This window comes from Pezoporus flaviventris, unplaced genomic scaffold, assembly GCF_033815535.1.
Source record: "Pezoporus flaviventris isolate CSIRO_AGI_PZ_B2104156 unplaced genomic scaffold, CSIRO_AGI_Pfla_v1 ptg000025l, whole genome shotgun sequence".
NCBI lineage: Eukaryota > Metazoa > Chordata > Aves > Psittaciformes > Psittacidae > Pezoporus > Pezoporus flaviventris.
In genome coordinates this window covers 6,084,253-6,104,082 of record NW_026892573.1, presented here as the reverse complement: position 1 = coordinate 6,104,082, position 19,830 = coordinate 6,084,253, and the positions used below count along the sequence as shown (strand labels likewise).

General features: G+C 38.1%; 1 protein-coding gene across 1 annotated transcript in view; it reads right to left on the bottom strand.

The window, feature by feature from the left end:
* The window catches only part of COG3 (component of oligomeric golgi complex 3), a 33,266-nt gene that overhangs the window by 11,504 nt on the left and 1,932 nt on the right, over window positions 1–19,830 (bottom strand). Inside the window, exons 2-16 of the mRNA XM_061457344.1 lie at window positions 18,712–18,858; window positions 18,113–18,174; window positions 16,246–16,411; window positions 15,386–15,460; window positions 15,172–15,264; window positions 14,756–14,881; window positions 12,354–12,434; window positions 12,102–12,145; window positions 11,773–11,899; window positions 11,237–11,328; window positions 8,668–8,807; window positions 7,265–7,425; window positions 4,817–4,922; window positions 1,781–1,905; window positions 89–178 (exon numbers count right to left, since the gene is read on the bottom strand). Coding sequence (XP_061313328.1) covers window positions 89–178; window positions 1,781–1,905; window positions 4,817–4,922; window positions 7,265–7,425; window positions 8,668–8,807; window positions 11,237–11,328; window positions 11,773–11,899; window positions 12,102–12,145; window positions 12,354–12,434; window positions 14,756–14,881; window positions 15,172–15,264; window positions 15,386–15,460; window positions 16,246–16,411; window positions 18,113–18,174; window positions 18,712–18,858 — 1,635 coding nt within the window. The remainder of the gene's footprint in view (window positions 1–88; window positions 179–1,780; window positions 1,906–4,816; window positions 4,923–7,264; window positions 7,426–8,667; window positions 8,808–11,236; window positions 11,329–11,772; window positions 11,900–12,101; window positions 12,146–12,353; window positions 12,435–14,755; window positions 14,882–15,171; window positions 15,265–15,385; window positions 15,461–16,245; window positions 16,412–18,112; window positions 18,175–18,711; window positions 18,859–19,830) is intronic.

The window sequence follows — 19,830 nt, the reverse complement described above, 5'->3', positions numbered from 1 at the left end:
TCACTGAATTCTGAACAACTGCTTCATGGCTTTATACATATATGGCCGGGGAAGAAAAAGAAATCATACCCAAAGCACAGATTCTAACCTTGTTCCTGCTGATAGAATCAGCAGCTCCCAGCAGTGAGTGAATGCAGGCAGATAAGGCCTCTTGAGATAATCCCTGAAACACTGCCCTCTGCAGGGAAAAGGAAATGAGACCAAAAAAAGATGTTAGCAAAGCTTAAAACAGAATTTAAGAGCTGTAGTTTACGAAAGATGCGCTTACCAGCACATAAAAGTCTAGATTAGTTAGCTACAAACACATCTAACTGCAATAAGAGGAGGATGGAATATTCATACATAACAGGTTGCTACAGCATTTAGTTAGCCTGGGTACAGGTATGAACAAGCATACCCTGTTCACTCTCTGTCTCTGAATTTGGACCTGAGAGTGCCATGATCAGTGATACCTCAAGCATTCACAGCTAACAGCATGAATGATGCTCCCTGGGTAACCTGACTAGACACTTCATGTGTGAGGGTAACTATCTGTGTGTCCAATTTACACATGCAATAGACATGAGATCATTCCACTGAGCTTAACCTCAAGCAAACTCAAATTACTTCACGCTTGCACAAGGTTAGTAAACAAACATAACAGCTGCCATGGCCCAAGTGACATGGAGTAACTCATTAAGCTGCAACTAGATCACATGGCTGAGCTAGCTGTAGGAACACAGCTCGCCGCCACCAGCGCTCCAGCGCAGTACCTAACAGCCCTGACTGCCCTGAGACTTGCCAGCGTCACTTCATTCATGTCTTCTCCTGTCTACAAGGTGCAGGCCAGATGTAATAGCTCTACTAGAATATCTCAGAGAAAAACTAAATAAATCCCTATGCAGATACACTACTAGAAATGAGCCTGGCAAACAATGCAAAAATGACCTCATTTCCGAAGGTCTAGTTGAAAACAAGGGCAAACACTCATTTATCTTTAATGAGATTGATATATTAAACAACAAAGTATTAGTATTTCCCAGCTTTTTAAGCAAATAGCATCTTGGTAGCAGTTTTACATAACACATGTATTTTGAAATGCATTAGACGTATCTAATAAAGACACAACATACACAAAAGTAAAAACACTGGCGTTACGTATCTCAGGGTCTTACTAGACTTCTGCTTTTAGGTGACAGACATAAATCAAATTCTACAGGGCAAATCTCAAAATACTTCTGAAATAAACACTGCTTTTGTTTCTATTATAGAAGATTCCTACTGGCTTAAACTTTGGAAATGTCTCCCACATTTTGGAAGGTGGAAAGATGTGCCACAAAAATTTTTGAAAAGAATTCCAAAATATGTGAGTAGTAGAGCCACCATTTTTTAGACCAGAAACATCACTCTCTGATGTCCTGCAAAGCACATAGCAAGAAACATATTCACCCAGTAATTTCAGCAATAAAATCATTCTCTATAATTGACCCAGAACTTCCTATTTTCTCTTGCCCCATTCACTTCGCAACTTTGGTGTGATAAGTATCTTGAGCATCAGACAATGAAGTATTTCTGTAATAGCAAAAGCAATAGATGTAAAACCAGTGCCTTTTTTTCTAATTCTACAAATATAAAATTGTGTTGGTGACCTAAATTTGTCAGCTCACTTGTTTTACATAAAGATGGCAACAAAAAGATAACAGAGGCCAGTACTGTCCATTCCAAATTTACATTAAAATATTTAGACATGGTACCGCACACTTCACTTAATAAAAAAATAGATAAAGAAATTTTTGCATACATCTATACATCTGTACAGTTTGGAGAGACACACTAGAGTCCTTCTGACAGTAGGATACCACATTCCATGCAGATCTGCTGGTGAAATCGTGGTCTGGTGCCTGGGATTAAGGGTTTCTGCTGAACCTGTTTAAAAGTAAAACACACACATGAAAAACTTGACCATCTCTCCTAACTGAAGACAACTGCAATATCATAGAATCATAGAATGCTTTGGGTTGGAAGGGACCTTAAAGAGCATAAGTTCTAACCCCACTGCCACAGGCAGGAACACCTTTCACTAGACCAGTTTGCTCGAAGCTCCACCCAACACGACCCTGAACACTGCTAGGGATGGGGCAGTGACAGCTTCTCTTGGCCAGTGTCTCACCACCCTCACAGCAAAGAATTTTTTCCTGTGTCTAATCTAAATCTCCCCTCTTTCAGTTTAAAGCCATGACCCTTTGCCCTGTCGCTGCATGCCTTTGTAAAAACTCCCTCTCCAGATTTCTTGAAGGCCCCCTTTAGGCACTCGAAGCTGCTCCAAGGTCTCTCCTGAGCCTTCTCCAGGCTGAACATGTCCAACTCTCTCAGCCTGACTTCACAGGAAATGCTTCGTACCAACTACACTTTACCGTGACTCCACATTAAGACGACATACTTTATTGCATGCAAAGAGGTTAGGTTTGGCTTGGCTTTTTTTACTTCTGAGAAGTCAGTACTAGATTTCTCATGTGTGGAAAGCACATGGCGTGAAAGAGATGAATTTGCTCTCAGGCATGGCCTGGCTCGACCTTTTTTAATGAGTTAGTTTTACAGGCCTGTCTCCAAGGGCGCACCCTCCCCAGCTTAGCTCAACAGCTGAAATGATAAAAAAAATTACTGGAGGAAAATAACCATAGGAGATAAAAAACGGCTAGTGACCATGCAACTACAGGAGCTGCTCAGGAAGAAAAAAAAAGGAAGAAAAACCCATTCAATCAATTTTTTAGTCCCAACTACCTCATGATACAAAAAAATTTGTAGATAGGCTGAAGAGGGTTCAGAGAAAAGCCACAAAGGTGATCAAAGGAGTGGGGAGCCTGTTGTATGAGGAAAGGCAGAGAGAACTGGATTTGTTCAGCCTAGAGAAAAGGAGGCTCAGGAGACACCTTATTGCCGTGTTTCACTATTTACAGGGAGGCTATAAAGATGATGGAGACACCCTTTTTACAAGGAGTCATATGGAAAAGACGAGGGATAATGCGTACAACTTACTCCTGGGGAGATTTTGATTGGACACAAGAAGAAAACTTTTAACAGTGAGAACAATCAGCCATTGGAATAATCTCCCCAGGGAAGTGATGGGTTACCCAACACTGGACGCTTAAGATTTGGCTGGACAGGGTGCTGACACAACTAGTCTAGGTCATCCTTGTCTAGAAAGGCTGGACCAGATGATCCTTAAGGTCCCTTCCAACTTGGTATTCTATGATCCTATGAATCTTACTTCTTGAAGCTTTCCTTTCTGCTGGAGATAATCCTGGATTAAAAATGGATTAAACAGTTTCAGAAAGTGTATGGTTTGAGCACCATGTTAGTAACAAAAAAAAATAATGGCAAGACCAATTCTGTCATGAGGGAGTTGTAAAGATAAGAAAGTGCTCCTCCTGGGTAACCTTTGTAGTAATTCCGTATACCCAAAACGGATTTGCACAACATGTGATGGACAAAAGGCTTGTCTTACTTTCATTTTGTCCCTAAATCCTGGGAAACATCTTAGCCAGTAGCATCAGAACTCTGGTTCTAATTAGCAACCACTCACACAGGTAAAATTTTAAGTTTTACCTAATGACAGAATACGCACTTGTGAGGTTTTTGTGTCACCAGTGAAGGAATGGTCTAAAATAATTTAGCAGTATCTTTCTACCTTTTTGCAACAATAGATTCATTGTCATAGTAATTAGAAGTCCTGTAAGACCTTAGCTGTCAGTTTGAGGGTCCTAGGCTATTTATTAGTCACTTCAGCTTCTGCAGCAGGCACTTAAATGGGAGAGGCACCTTGGAAGGGCAAATAATCTCAATTATCTCAGACACTTAACTTCACATTACACCATACGGGTTCCTTCCACCTCCTGAATGCAGGTGGGATTTACAGGTCTTGTGAATGCCACACACTTGTCTTGAAGCAAGATGAGCTCCACCCTCAACATGATTTATGGAGTCCAGCTAGAAACAGCCAGAAAGACCTTTGCAGGCCTGGCAAGCCAAAAGCAAGAAAATACCGAGTAATCAAAAGAAATAGGAGAAACAACTGACAAAGAGCTGAAAAAGGTGATGCTGGGAAAAATAACACTATAATGAACAATTTAAAAGTAAAGGGAGAAATTATTTATGGCTCTTAGACAAAAATTTAAAGGGCTGCAACACTCAAATGACTGAAATTTAAAGAGTCACGTTTCCTGGAATTTGCTTCCAGTTCACTGTAATTTATAGGCACAAAGGTCACATATTTAAAAAGACTATATTCTGAATTAATGTAAACCACTAAAATTACTGACTAGTTTCAGTAAGTGGAAATGCATTCAAAGGAAGAAGCTGCCTTCCCAGGTAAAGGCACGCAACAAAGACACTCCTAGATGCTGAAAGCATTCATTTAGGAGACGTGTCTGGCACACCAAACCACTCTTCGCACTTCTTAGTACAGCTAGCAAACAGAGGAATCCTTAGGCATGCATCTTGATGGTAGGGCTACTCTGCAGTAGAGAATACCACAGTTCAGTTTTATATAAAGTACAAATAGATGCTGTCAGATATACTAGTAGTTGCTTCACAGAACAGATTGCACTGGAAGCACAAAGAAATGCCACACAAAGAACAAGATTAAGTTCTTCCCATTCAGGAAAAAAAAAAGTTATTAAGAACCCTGAGACAAAGTTTACTTTCAAAATCTCTCACAAACCTCTCTAGGAAAATAACCCTTTAAGATACATGAAAATTTCTCATTGATGATTCAAGTTAATACCTGCTCTCCATGAGCTTTATGCATTAATTTGACAACATGAGATCTATTTCATACCAGATTTAACTAAGTTGCAGGACTCGGGATCTTCTAGCCGGACATCTGAAAATGAAGCTTCAGATGGCAGCCTCTTCTGCTCCTCTTTTAAACTCTGTGCAATTTGCTGCAGAGGAAGATATACCACAAAACTGTAATCTTTTTTTCATCCTTAATTTAAGCAACATTACGCTGCTTTGATTGCAACAGAGAAAAGCACACTAAATTGCAACAGGAGTCAGCTACACTCAGCTCCCCAGTGTTCCAAAGACATTAAAAGAAATAGATGTTTCCAAAACAGTAGCAGAAATGTTTCAGTATCAATTTAAGATTCACAAATATTACACAGATCTGATTAAAGCACTGCTCTTTCCATTTTGCCTTGTTTTACTGATCTCTAAATAATAACCACCAAAGTCACCTAGAAAGAGAAACTTAAATAGGGGAACCCAATTCAATATTCACCTAAATTTCATACATGTAATTCTTGTGATGCCTTTATTCCTACAAATGATATATGTAGATGGCCCCAAAGTACTCTCTAGTTTATTCCTTGCAGGATTTCAACAAAAAGCTTTCCTCTAACATTACTCAACATTTCCACACTTCAACATTTTTCACTGCTTGGTCTGCTTCAAAGGAGTGAGAGACAGCAAGAATGGGCAAGTATCTGCATTAATATTTGAGCAGAACAGCACAAGAAATATTTCTGTCCTGTGCTTTTATCATTTTAATAATTCATTTATTCTCTAAATAGCAAGGTTGTAAGGTTTAAAAGCAATCAAGTAGCAAAAATGAATGTCAAACCAGGCAAAAACTGGAGTTTTTTGAGGACATATGAAGAGCAGCATAATTTCTCAATTTAGAATGAATGGAAAACTCCCTTTCTTCTTCCTCCTAACTGAACAGCCAGAGGACCCTAGTTAGAAAATAAGGTCTTGTACAGACTAAGTACCTGCACTGCTTGCCCACAGAAGTTACAACTAACATTAAAATGTTCTCGCAATCATTTTTTATCCAGTTCTATTCACACCATTTTAGAAAACAAATAAACAAACAAATCTGCACTCCTAAAGCTAATACTGGTCAAACTTCAGACTACTAGTTGTTCTCAACATATAGATCCCACTTAGCTACTTCTCAATTATTATTTTTGCTTTTCCTTCAAAAGCTTTTTAGTCCTTATACTTCCAGTATAAAGGTCAAGTATCCTACAAACTCACTAGCTTCAGGATTCGTAAATGCTTTCCTAAAAAAGCTATGAATGTCCCCACCAAAGCATAAACTGTAACATAATAAAAACTTTAGAGATGTATTATGACAAGATTATTGCAACATGTGCTCAGTACTAAGAAGTTTCTTTCAGTGTTTGTCTGTCTACAGGCAAGAATGGAACACACCAAAATACACATATATGTATACATATAGCTATGAAGCTTCTGTGTTTTATACAAGTAGTGATCCTGAAGTCAAATAACAGGTTCTCTACCAACTGGTCAGCTGCCATAAGTCGTACAATTTTCTAAGCACCATCAACTATTCTGACAGACAGATGGAAAGCAGAATAGAGCAATAAATCTGGATCTTGACAATCCATGCTGGAATTGCCATTCTTGGTCATCTCAATCCTTTGACAGCTTGGGCTTCTCATTATAAAGTGAATGACAACTTTTATTTTGGGAAGGGTCTTTATTATGACTAAACCTTTCTATGCAATAATACTTTTCAGCTGCATATCAAATGCAGTTTGCTCTAGTCAAAGACTTAAAGTCTCTCATTGATCACTTTTTTATTTCTGTGAGTAGTTTCATTTTGAAATCTGTCATCAATAAAGTATTAACCTTTTAAAGTAGAATTAGTAAATAGAATCAGTTTGATTCCTTTCAACAGGAATATTGACTCAAAGGGCTTGGAATGACTACAAAAATAGCTGATAAGAACTTGAAAAAGGCTACTGGAAACCACTGCTGCCATATTAAATTATTAAAAGGTACAAGCAAGTCTCCCCTCATACTGTTTGAGCATAGCATATGACAGACGCACCAAACATTAGTTAACCAATAATTTTGAAAATAAACTTGCAGCTAACTATACCTGTCTAAGGCTTCAACTCTGTCAATAAGCTGTCCTCAACTCCAGCTCAACTAGAAAATACACTGCTTAATACCTACTACTTCTGAAATTAAACGAAAATTTACTGTTATGAGAGGAAATGCAGAAGATTCAGAATTAGATAAAAATGTTAACTATGAGAACTATTGCCAATTTTACCGAGTTTGACAAAGTGTTTTCTGACATCTAGTTTAGGGTCATAACTCAATCAGTAGGTGCAGGCTTGATAGCATCAGTAACACATAATACATCTGAGAACTAGAAAACCACAAGTGCAAAGCACTATACTGCACAACTGTATATGCTGCATATAAAAAGTAAATGAATTAAGGACAATAAAAAAAGCTGATGCTATACCTCCATCATTTCCAACTTGTCAGGATATGCAAGATCACCCGGAGCAGGCTTGTAGCCTGTGATATCAGTCTGAATGTAAATGTGAGTCCTATAGACAAGGCGTTCTTGTACATCTTCTAACATCTGCTTGACACCAGCTGCAAATGCACCCAATTGTTCAGCTGACAAAGGTTAAAAAAAAGGCACAAATTTGTTAATTTGATTACAAAACAAGCTTATAGACACAGAAGTTTGAAGCATCACATATAGAACAGTCACAAAACTGCCTTGCTGCAGAGGAAGTCAGACTATTTTTGCAATGGCATCATGCAGACAGATTTGTGACAAAATTACTGAAATTACTGAACTCCATACTTCAGCCACTTCATCTTCCCAAATTTTCATTAGATTGTGAAAACGCAGTCTCACACTGATGACATCAGATGCCATGTTAGAAATAAGCTTTATAGTTATTTCAGACCTGGGAATGTCAAGTGGCATTTTAGCCTGGACACCAAATCAATGTGTTTTGGTTCTATCATAACCAAAGCCTGCAGTGTGACTGCTGAGAGCTGACAAGCTAACTCATCTACCTACCAGAACAGATGATCCAAAGCAGCTCACGTCCAACTTAAGAACTATCATATCAGCCTAAGGTTAAGTAGTAGAAAGTCACTTCTTAAGATCAGCTGCAAGATTATGTCACCAATTTTTATCTCATTCCAAAGAGTGTTACAATTCTGCTTCCAGGAAAATGAGCAATTTTTCATGACATTGGCACAGCTTCAGAGAGAAAGAGTTATGCTGTGCTATATACCAGCAGCCAAGAATGATTTCCGTTTGTTGCTTGATGCAAGGTTAAGATTGTGAAATAATTCCAATCATACTAAAGGAAAGAGATACCAGATTTTTTTCTCATGTTCAGCTCACTTCTATGAGACTGTGAACTCTGATCACTTCCAAAACTCAAAAATCTCTACCAGCTACATAACTCCTCTGTTGAAATTACAATTTCTAGTCTGGGAAACACTAAGTCAAGAAGAATGAAAAAATCAAGCTTGCATTCCTTTGTTTTATCGTCATGCATGAAGAAAGCCCCACATGGATGATGCATTAGCAGGGCCAAGCAAAGCAATTCATTCATATGAAAAGTTCATTTAAATCAAACCCGGTGCACATACACACACTGGATGGTTGCTTGCTTGCATTTGTACAATCTAGAGAAAATAGGGCTCTATAACATCAGTAATACAGACCTTTCATTATAAATGAAAAAACATGATTTATTTAAAATAACCTAACCTCATCTTTGACATGTTTAAGACTTGTTAAAAAAAATCTGGGACTTTTTTTCCCCTACAGAATTTAAGAATTTTATCAGTTGAGATGAAACTTAAAAAAATCAGATTCCATCTATCAGTTACCATTGTTCTGTACATGATCTTCAAGCATTTCATTCTTGAGAATCCCGCAGAGTTCGGAAAGTGTCTCTAAGTGAATGACATGGATGATCATTGGCCTCAGGACATCATAAAGTGAAAGACACAACTTCTCCAAGAGTTCACTATGAAGAAAAAATAAAACAAAGCAAAACACTTTCAGGATCCTGCAATACCAAAATGAAATTTTAATCACAAACATGAATTACTTTATAGCAAAGATTTTTAGTGGAGAGTGGGGAAAAAATGCAACACAGTATAATAGAAGACTTTAGAAAGGACTGTTCAAAACATGAATCCCTGATATCCTACAAAGACTTTTAAGAGATGTAGGATACTAACTGCTTAAACTGGTGGCATAGTTTTTAATTCATTTTAAAAGAAAACAACCAACCAACTAACCAAGACAAAACAAAAAACAACTCAACCTGTTAAAAAGGGAATATACTGCAAACTGGTTTACCTGGCTTCTGTGTAAAGATATGTCCTGCTGAGCTTTGAACCATATCCCAGATTTCCCCTTGAGAAAAGGTTCACCTGATTACAAGTATTCAATAGTTTATTAGAACTAGAAGAGGGACACAAGGGGAGAACCCTGGTAACCTTTTCTGTAACAACTTCCAACACTGCAGCACACGCTTTCCCATCTAACTGAAGTTATGATACCAATGCAAAATGAAACACCAGGAATCCTACTTGGATTTTTTTCTTTCCTGTACAAAGTGATGCATATTTTGGTTAAGACACCAGTAACATTCATTCTAGACATTTTTGCCATTCTCAATGCTCCCTTTACTAATCACAGATTAGCTAATAATGCTGCTGCCAGTAGCTGAAAATTCAAGTAATTCACCGGTTAGACTTGGAAATATAAACACTAAGAATAAGCAAGTATTTACAGTGTGGTACAGTTGTCAAGTTTAATGCACTGTAATTTTTTTTCCTAATTCACAAAGAATGTCTGGCAACAGGACAACAACATTTCAGTTCCTTTCAGACTGTGGACTAAAAATGCTCACAAGAGAACGTTCACAGAAGAAACATTCTGAGGTCTCTCTTGTATTCTACAGGTATACAAACAACTTGATGAAACAGCAACTCCCCATGCTATAAGCAGAAACAAAGAAAGCTTCAACAGCCTTATTACTAAATACAACACTCAATCTCAGATCTCTACTCTTGGCTAGATTTTTTGCAAACTCCTTTATCTCTACATAGATACCCGGCTATTATGACTTCAGATCACCACAGCATTTCAGAAAAAAAAAAAGTTATTGATTATGTAGCTAAGAAAAATCTAATAAAGTAGAAACTATTTGAATCATTTTCCTCAAAATACTTTACTTAGATTTAGGGAAAAAAGAGAAGCAAGTTCTTACAAAGGAGGTAAAACTACTTTCCATCAAGATTCAAAAAAAAATCCGAAGCCTCTTCTCATTATTGGTGTGAAGTGCAATAAGGATGAAACTTCTGTCTCAACAGCATTTTACACTGTTAACAATTAGGGATGTTTATTTCAGGATTTACACTGAGATAGCTAAATTGGTTCTTAAGATAATGTAGTTAAGTCACCTCTAATCCTGAGCATGTCCCACTCAAGACCTCAATTCCTCAGAAAAGACTGCTACTACTCTGCCACTGTGGCTTATTTCTAGTATGTGTTTACAGCTTTCCTTTAGCTTTAGAGGACAGGGAAGGTAGTAGGCAGTATTTTTTCTAGGTTACACTTATTCAAGTCATGCTGCACTTAATTTTAAGATAATACAAACTCAAAACTAGTGTTTTAGTTACATTAATAGGAATATACTTTATTTATGAACATAAATATTTAGAAAGGGAACATGACCTGCACTAATTTCAAAATTAAATATAATTATAAAACATGCCAACCAATTGGAGAAGGGGCATAACCCACTCAATTGCTCTAGTATTACAGGTCTGTTGCAAAAAAAATTGTAATACTTTTATAATGCCACCACCATGTGAAGACAACAACTTGTCCCTCTTATAGACCCAGGCAGACCATATACAGGTACTGTTCTTGTCAGGTGCCTGCTACCCTGCCTTCTGTTCAGCCCACATACAGACACATGCGAATACTCCTTGACAATAAGGGCAGCTCACTAACTCTAAATCCTTGGTGAAGAACAGCTGGAATTCATCAGTTTAATTTTACACGAAAGTAAATGAAAAGCATTTCTGCTACTGACTATGCAAACCACTGGCACAGAGGCAGTACAAAACCAGCTGAGAGCTGTAGCACTGTAAACTTTTACACCTATTTCCAAAGTAACTCTGTCTTTATCCCTTTCAGACCACCAGCAGAGCATTTACATAGATTATTTATGGAGCAAGTAAACTACCAGCTTTGCTTGAATTAAAAAAAACAAAAACAAAAGAATACCAAATTCTGACACGTAAGGGGATTTTGTTTTCTTGCTAGTTCTTAACAAACCGCTTCAATACAACCCTATTTGCCATATAACATTGTCTGCTATATCACAGCACAGTAAACACAACATGCAGTAAAACAAAACCAGCATGTACCACCTACTCCAGTTTTGGTGTTGGTTTTGTGAAGAACTCATTGTAAAGCTGGTGCTCATCCTGGCATACATGGACCATAAAGGCACAACCGCTCCGTACCTGTATTCACAGAAATAAAATTAAATTGTTTTCCTGGCACCTAGCACAGGAGTTATTACAGATATTATTGTATATTTTATCATTATATTATATATTGTATTATCATTACTACTACAGTTCTGTTTAAATGGAAGCTTTGCAAAATTAAAAATTGAGATCAACTATAAAATTAAGGATTGAAAAAATGTCACTAACCAAATAAAAGTTCATTGTGCAATTTCTGTCCCTTTTTGGTTCTGATGAAATTTAAGTAACCACATTTTATGCTCCTCTGTGAGGCTGGTAGTAGTTTTACTAAGTATTAGTAAAATTTTAATGATCCAAAACCACAAACAAAAGTGACATTTCTGCAGGTAAGCAACTATTAAATAAGTACATTTTACTTGGGAGAGGAGGGGATTAAAACATAACAAAAACACCACAACACACGATTACTTTACCTACCAGAGCACAATGATCTCTGTTGTTCTGACTGGTTAATTCTGTAACAGTGCTAGCGATACTTGGACTAAGCAAAAGCTCCCTCTGGTCAAGGTAGCATTGATGGATTTCATTGAGAACTTGTTGATATCTAGAAAAGAAATTAAAACAGTAACTGCATCCCAAAGCTCATTTCCTATTAAACATAAAATTAATACTAACACCCTATTTTAGGGTAATAAATTCAATTTTTAAAACTTCCTTTTGAACAAATGATGTGTTAAATAGTACTTAAAAGAATTAAAAGATTTTCAAAACTTAGAATTGAAAATGAACTGTGTAGACATACTCACTCTGGCATTTTTTCAGATCTTTGCTCTACTTGTTCAATAAGTGTCTACTCAATAAACAAAAAAAAAGTATTATCAGTAAACAATTTTTCTACTAATTGGAAAACAGTTTTCAGTATTTTTCCTAAGGACACAATATGCAATCTTTGGACATTCACACTTGCACAGTATGCAATCCTTGCATTCACACTACTAACCAATTCAAACCCCATTTTCATAGTTTCCTTTTCAACAATTAGTTACCACCCTACTTACTCTGACTTTGGGAGCAGCTGCTCTGAATTTTACATAAAACAGCGTGAAGGCATTGTCAGAATTTGGCACAGCTGAAGGATCCTGAAAGAAGAGATGAGTAATGGGGTTAAAAAGAAAAACACTGTATTTGGCCTCTAATAGTTAACATCTGAAATATTAGGCTCTGAAACAGGGTACTGATTCTTTATGCTTCTACTGACAGTAGAACAGCACTTTGCCATTTTTTACCTAGAAAAGCTTTCTCGTTTCAGAACTCTGATAAAGCCAGATGGAACAACAGAAAACCCAAACAGAAGTTTCAACCAACAGTCTGCAGCAAAAGTAATGTTTTCAATAATTATGCCATTCAAGGTCAGGTCGGACAGAGCCTTGGTCAACATGGTCTAGTGTGAGGTACCCCTGCACATAGCAGGGGGGCTGGAACTAGATGATCTTAAAGGTCCTTTCCAACCCTAACCATTCTATGATTCTTCATTAGAGACAACAATTTTCTTTGGATCTGATACAGATTGTGGCTCCTTAATCTGTAGTACTAAAATGGAAAAAAAATCCCCTTTTACATGCCAGTAAAAGTGAGTCCCAGTATGGAGAAGCTAAGTTTCAGCTCACATTCAAGCTTCAATTGGAACGTCAAGTTTTGAGGCAGTTACCCCTCGGACTCCCAAGCTTAACCAGGCAGACCCCTTGGACTTAAAGTACTAATGAAGCAGAGCAGAGACCCAGCTTAGCCACCAGGCTTTTTTCCTCTTATCCCCATTGATGACAAAATGAAAAGCAGATGTCCTTCCCTTGAAACAAGGTGGGGACACGAAAACTCTTCTGCCTTCCCCACCTCTTTTCAGCCCTTTGAGCATTCTGATCATCTTTCTACAAATACAGATCAAATCCCCAAATACTCACATGTGAGAACCAACAAAGAACATGAAGATCTCATCAGTCCCTTTCCAGTCCTGACAAGACCTCTTGTTGTGTTGCAATAGGAAATCTCAATGCTTGATCACAACTAAAGACCATTGGTCCACTACTGCATATCCAGATCTAATGACTGCTTTCATGTCAGAAAGCAGACATTAGATATTTGAGAGAAATGTGCAAAACATCCACAAAATCCCCACGTAGATGGGAAAGAGGTCATCTAAATCCTAAGAGAGGTCTTCTCCCTGACTTAAAACTGCAAAGCAGCAATTCAAGTCACTTCTTTCTGTAGATGTGCTTATTATGAGAGATGTTCAATTCTGCTTGAATTCAGCTTCATCATCAATATCCATTGGCATCAAACCATACTATGTTGCTTTCTTTAGTTTTGTACCAAACATGAAAAATGTTTCACGCCATTTAACAAGGATCATCACTCCAGGAGTATCCTTCACAAGTTTCCAGTAAGATTGTCTAAAGTCCCCTTCCTTTATGTCTGTCAGTTCTCAATTCTAGCATCTTTGTATTTCACTGATTATCCCTCACAACAAGTCTGCCTGTAACAGGACTGCGCATGAGGCACAGAACAATTAATTGGAGAAAAAAAAAAGGGGGTAGACATTTCCCTCTGCTTTCTCTTCTGCCAAAATACTGCAGCATGAGACTACTAACATTTTAATGAAAACAAAAAAACCTCCCTACGCACCTTTATGACTAAATCACACTGGAGTGAGTGGGAGTAAAGCACCCAACTCTTCCCTGTGACTCTCTAACTTCTCTGTCAACACTTTAAAACTAACCAAAAGATACCACCAAAACTGGTAGGAACCTGTCACAGCTATTCTCTGCAGCTACACAAACCTTTCAAAAATATTTAGATGACCAAGAACACCCAAAAATACTTACTGGAATATAATACTGACTCATGTCATAAGTTAGACTTGTGCTTTAACAGTTTTCATCCTATGACACCCAGCTCTTGTATACTTTAAGCACTCCCTGCAACTTCTCTGTCTCTAACTACCCAACTCCAAAACAGATCCCACAGTACCTATCTTTCTCTTGTGCAGCCTTCCCATCTGGCAACAGAGATAGCAGCATGCACTAGAGCTGATTCAGTGCACAAACTGGTTCAGGAAAGCATGCTCTCTGGCCTGCTGGTTGATGCCCCCCCCTAACAGTCATTTATCCACCTCTGGCCTTCATTGAGGTTACCGTCTACCTACCTCATCACCCACTTCTCAATCTTCAATTTCCAGGACTTATTAATTACTACTATTTTAAAATCTTTTGGATCACTAGTTCTCTGACAGATTCAATTGGAACTTGGCCAATCTACACAAACACTGTGGAAAAGGACTGACCTGTTTTCAAACAAAACTGCTCGCACCACCCAGCCTCCAGGAAATAAAAAGAGAAGAAAGCTGTACAGTGTTACAACAGACATTTCAGGACAGCTCGAGTTACCACTTACAGATTCACCTTACCCTTTTCATTAACTGGCTTGTGAGGTTCTGCAATGTATTCACAGTGTAAGTCTTGATAAGGTGCATAGCTTTAGAAAGGCATTGTTTAAACTTTATCAAATATACAGGATAATCTTTAAAATTCGGCTGAAAGAAATAAAAAATCCACTTTAATTATGAACAATAAAAGTAAAAAATTATCAATACTTAAAATACTCTTTTTACTAGCTAGAAATGTAGCAGTTTATAAAAATTAGCAGAATGTTAAATATATTCAGTAAATATTTAAGTTTATAAACCATCATAATTGCTTTCTTACTGTATTTAGCAGACAGGACATTTTGAGGGGTAGGGGGGAGGGAACACCACAAAAATAGTATGAAGACATAGTTTTGAAGCTATTAAAATTTAACCAAAACCAATACAGCATTACTTACATGCGATGAAATATATGCAATACAATCATCAAGCTTAGCCAGCATGGGAATGAATCCTTCACTGTTCACGGACAGCGTAGGGGAATTCAATTTCTTTGGAAAACAAGACAAAGCATCATTGTAAGAAACCCAAGTAACTTAGTGCTGGTGATAAACTTCAAAAGATGGATACACCTTCATTTTCTAAGACTATTAACAGTGAAATAATACTTACTGTGTTGATGTTTTCCAGCTCATTAAAATAAGAAAGTTTCTGCTGGATGTTTTCAGCCAGGTCAACTAGTTCTGACTATTAAAAAACAATAAATAAAAGAAAATCAGCAACCTAGGAAGTAGCTCAAATATATATTTTTTATGTATATAAATATATATATATTACTCAGCCTCCCTTTCAGCTCTCAGCACACACCAGTGTTAATTAGCTGTAGGTAATATGAAACTAAATAAGTGCAATAAAAGATGCAGAATACAGCAGTGTTCTCTTGCTCTCTCTTACCAGAGAAAGACACATTACTCTCAATAGTGTATTTAAAAGCACACACTTTTTACATGTTGGTCAGCATTCCACAGATAACACTGCATAAAAACAGCAGTGCTGTCATCAGTGTTATAGAGAACTGTAGAAATCCTGTATTTCAGGATTGGATACTTAAGAAGTTCTCCCTTATCCAGTCATGCTAAAAAGACATGTTTATTATACTGTTGGAGCAGTTTATGAGGAAAGTGTCTGGGAAAGAAGCTTGTCATTTAGATCCTTCTTCTTGCAATAATCATCTCAAAATACTTCTGCATTTTATATGAATTATTAATCTCAAAGTCTGCACTTGTCAGGCATCAGTTACAAAAGCTCCTCTAACTGGCTATCCTTCTTGATTACAGTGTACACCAACACATAGTCGACATTTTACTGCACAGAACCTGACAGCCTAGCTGCAGATGAAACACACCAAAAATGAGGTCCAAAGCAAACAGAGGCATTGTCATCACAGCTCACAATTTTTCCCAGCCTGAGAATAAGCAAATTTAATTTATGGTATCTTCTAAGTTCCCAGTAATCCACCCATCAAAGATTACCTGCTCTTTCAAAAGCTGCTCACAGGCCTCATGCAGTGTTCCTGTCTTCGTGGACACAAAAAGATACTGTTTTTGCAGTGACTCCAAGTGCTGAAGGGCACTATTCACATCGTTCAAGATAGCATCACACTGCTCCTGAAAGCCAGACAAGTAATCCCTCATCTGTCTGGAAAAAGAGAATCAACAGATAACAGGAGTAAAATTTCACTTTCTCTATTTGCAAATTCAGCTGCCTATAGGGAACTGCAACTACCTTTCCCTCTCTAGGAATAAAGGACAACGTGCATAAAGCAAGAGTGCACAATAAGCAGATGCTTCATGACCTACAGAAATAACAGAGCTATAGGGTTTGGAACAGTCACCACAGTAACTTCATTTCCCTAACATTTCTTATATCAAGCCTACCCAGAAAGCAGCAGCATGCACCACAGCTAGTCTAGAGCACATGAAGCCTGTCTAAATGGACAGCACAAACACAGTGACTACTGCTGACTACTGTCATCAGCCAAATTCTGCCTGCCTTGCTTCTAATTGTGGTGTTAATTTGGGTCTCCTCCTCTATACAATTTTCAGTTTCCATTTAGAAAACACTTTTATTTTCCTAAAGTAGCTGAAATTATCCAGAGAATTCAAAATTTACTATGAGGACTGAAAGAGGTTTAAATGAAATAGATCCAGTATCTAATGTCACCCAGTTTGTCTAAGGCTCAATGCAGATATAAACTCTAAATGATCACTAAATACATGCCAACCATTCAGCCTGACCAAAACATCATTTAACTTAATTGCTCTTGGATGTCAGCTAAAACTTATGAGTTCTACTTTACCACATATAAAGCACCAGTTCTCTGTAGTCATGTGCAACCCTTTAGTGTACAACAGGAAAAGAAATTATTAATTTTCCTCCTCCTCCTCTGGCCTCCTGCAAACAATTATATATTGGCCTTCCTACAAACCATTCCATGTCCATGGCACACTTAAGCACCTTTGTGTGCTATTACAAACATGTCAACTGACAAAATGCAAGGGTGCTACTCTTTTTAGCTTGTTAATGACATGATCATTGGCTTAGTTTATGCCTAAACCTCTGCTTTTAAGAAACATCACGTCCTTAAACGTCAGAGCAAGAGAATAAGAGACAGACCAAAGAAAAGCAGATTAAAACAGAAGAGGGGAATACAGCAGCATCTCTTTGTGGCCAGGGGCAAATTTGTAGAGTCTCAAAGCACAAGCCAGTTTCCATAAAAGCCATCAGCAGCTTTGGTTAAGCCATTCACCTGTACTTCAGACTCTTGAGGAGTAACTGTGCAAGTCAGTGGGAAAGGGTTCTTCTGAGCCTGACAGAAAAGTCAGTTTGACAAAAACAGCTGGGAATGCCAAGTCTCAAAATCGGAGTTGAGCAAAGTGTCAAGGAATGAAGGGAATGCATATATAGAATCACAGCCATAGTCACTGGGGAACCAAACGGCGAGAGCATAAATGACTACCAACCACACCTGCTTACACAGTCTCACCCTCAGAGGATGCCAGTTTAATAGCAGCAGCAGTAGTAGTTGAAAAGGCATATGAAAGCTCTTAGACTGCTTTTGTCTACAGCCCTGTCTATAAGCCAAACTAATATAAATCTGTTTTATTATACTGGGCAGTTCAGAAAGAAATCTGCATCCCTTTTGACTTCTCTGCCACAAGGGCAATAGCCTTCAGGTTGGGAGTGGTGCATATTGCCTTGGAAAGCTCCAGCTATTCCAAAACATTCCCCCATTCCCTGCCAGCTGAACTCAAATGTGTGCTAACATTATATGGACGAGATTAAGCCCTTCAAGGTTTTAACTGCTCACAGTGAAAGGAACTGAGGAAGAACAAGTACCTGTACTTGGCACCTTCGTCTTGATCCATCTGTGTTTGTACCTGAGCAAACCAGGAGAAGAACTAGAAGAGATTTTATGGTGTGAAAAATACAGACATCACATGAAGTCAAGTAAAAATAAAATCAGATCTACGAAATTAAGATGAGCTTTTGTTAAAAATAAAAGCTGTTTCAGAACTTAATAATTAATCAAGGAAATAAACTATAACTCTTTGTTTTAGGTTACTTCCAACTGAAACATATTCTATTCCCTTGCTAAATTCAAATGGAAAAGACTAATTTAATCTGTTTTTATCTGCATGAGAACAAGGCTGTCACGTTGAAAGGAGGGAGGGGGCACAAAGATTCTTTCATATTGTGAGCAACACCACCTTACTGAAGGGGTGTCTTACTCTCACAAAAGACTCCACTCAAAATGGGAAAAGTATCTATCACTTAAGAGATAAGACTTAAGGATTTTTCCTCCAAGTTTCTTCATGCACCTTGAAAACATCCCCAAATATTTAATAAACCCACCAAAAGTTAGGCAAGAGACACAGAATCTCACAAATTCTATGAAGAAGATTACTGCACCTTGGAGGTTCTTCAGCATCACTTACCTGCTGTGCTGTTTCAATTCTTTCATCCTCCATCCCCAGTACTGCAAACCCTTTCAAAAGGACATCCTCTGTGGATTCTGGCACTGCAGCCGTCAGCGTAACAGCCAGCGACTGAGACGTCAGGCTGCACAAATCTTCAATTGGAAGCTGCTCACAAAAACCCACAAACTTTGTTAGAGAACTTACTAAGAATTAGTATATTCAGCTCTACTACAATAACACAGCCCAAAGCCTCAACCTGAGAAAGTTACAGGCATCTACTTTTGAGGAAACAAATGCAATGAACATTTTATCTACCAATATGATAATACACCGACAACTACCATATCTATATATTCAGAAGCACCTAACAACTGTTTGGTTTTTTTTAGTTAAAGTTAGAAAATATTATACAGAATTTCATATAATTACATATTTGTGTAAAAAAAGAAACTGAATGTACATGAGGGTGGTGAGACACTGGAATGGGTTGCCCAAGGAAGTTGTGAATGCTCTATCCCTGGTGATTTTCCAGGCTGGGCTGGACAGAGCCTTGGGGGACACGGTTTAGTGTGAGGTGTCCCTGCCCATGGCAGGGGGGTGGAACTTGATGATGTTAAGGTCCTTACAACCCTAACTATTCTATGAGTCTATGTACACAACATACTGATGAGCTACTATGTCAGGTTCTATACTCACAGAAATGCACTAGAAAAGTATCTGAGAACAGAAGAATTCAGAAAGCATGCAGAAGCAAAAAAGAAATGCCATGTATGTTCTACACTGCATGGCAACACCACTGCACAGGAATTGTCAAGATGTTTTTACCAGATATTCAGAGATAAACCAAGACTTAATACTGCCACTATTCGCTGTGTTTCATATTCTTTCAAATGCAAGGTCCCGCACTTGGGCTGGGGCAATCCCAGGCACAAATACAGGCTGAGGGAGACTGGACTGAGAGCAGCCCTGAGAAGGACTTGGGGGTGTTGATTGATGAGGAGGTCCATATGACCCAGCAACATGCACTTGCAGCCCAGAAAGCCAACTGTATGAGGGCTGCATCACCAACAACATGACCAGCAGGTCGAGGGAGGTGATTCTCCCCCTCTACTCTGCTCTCGTGAGACCCCGCCTGCA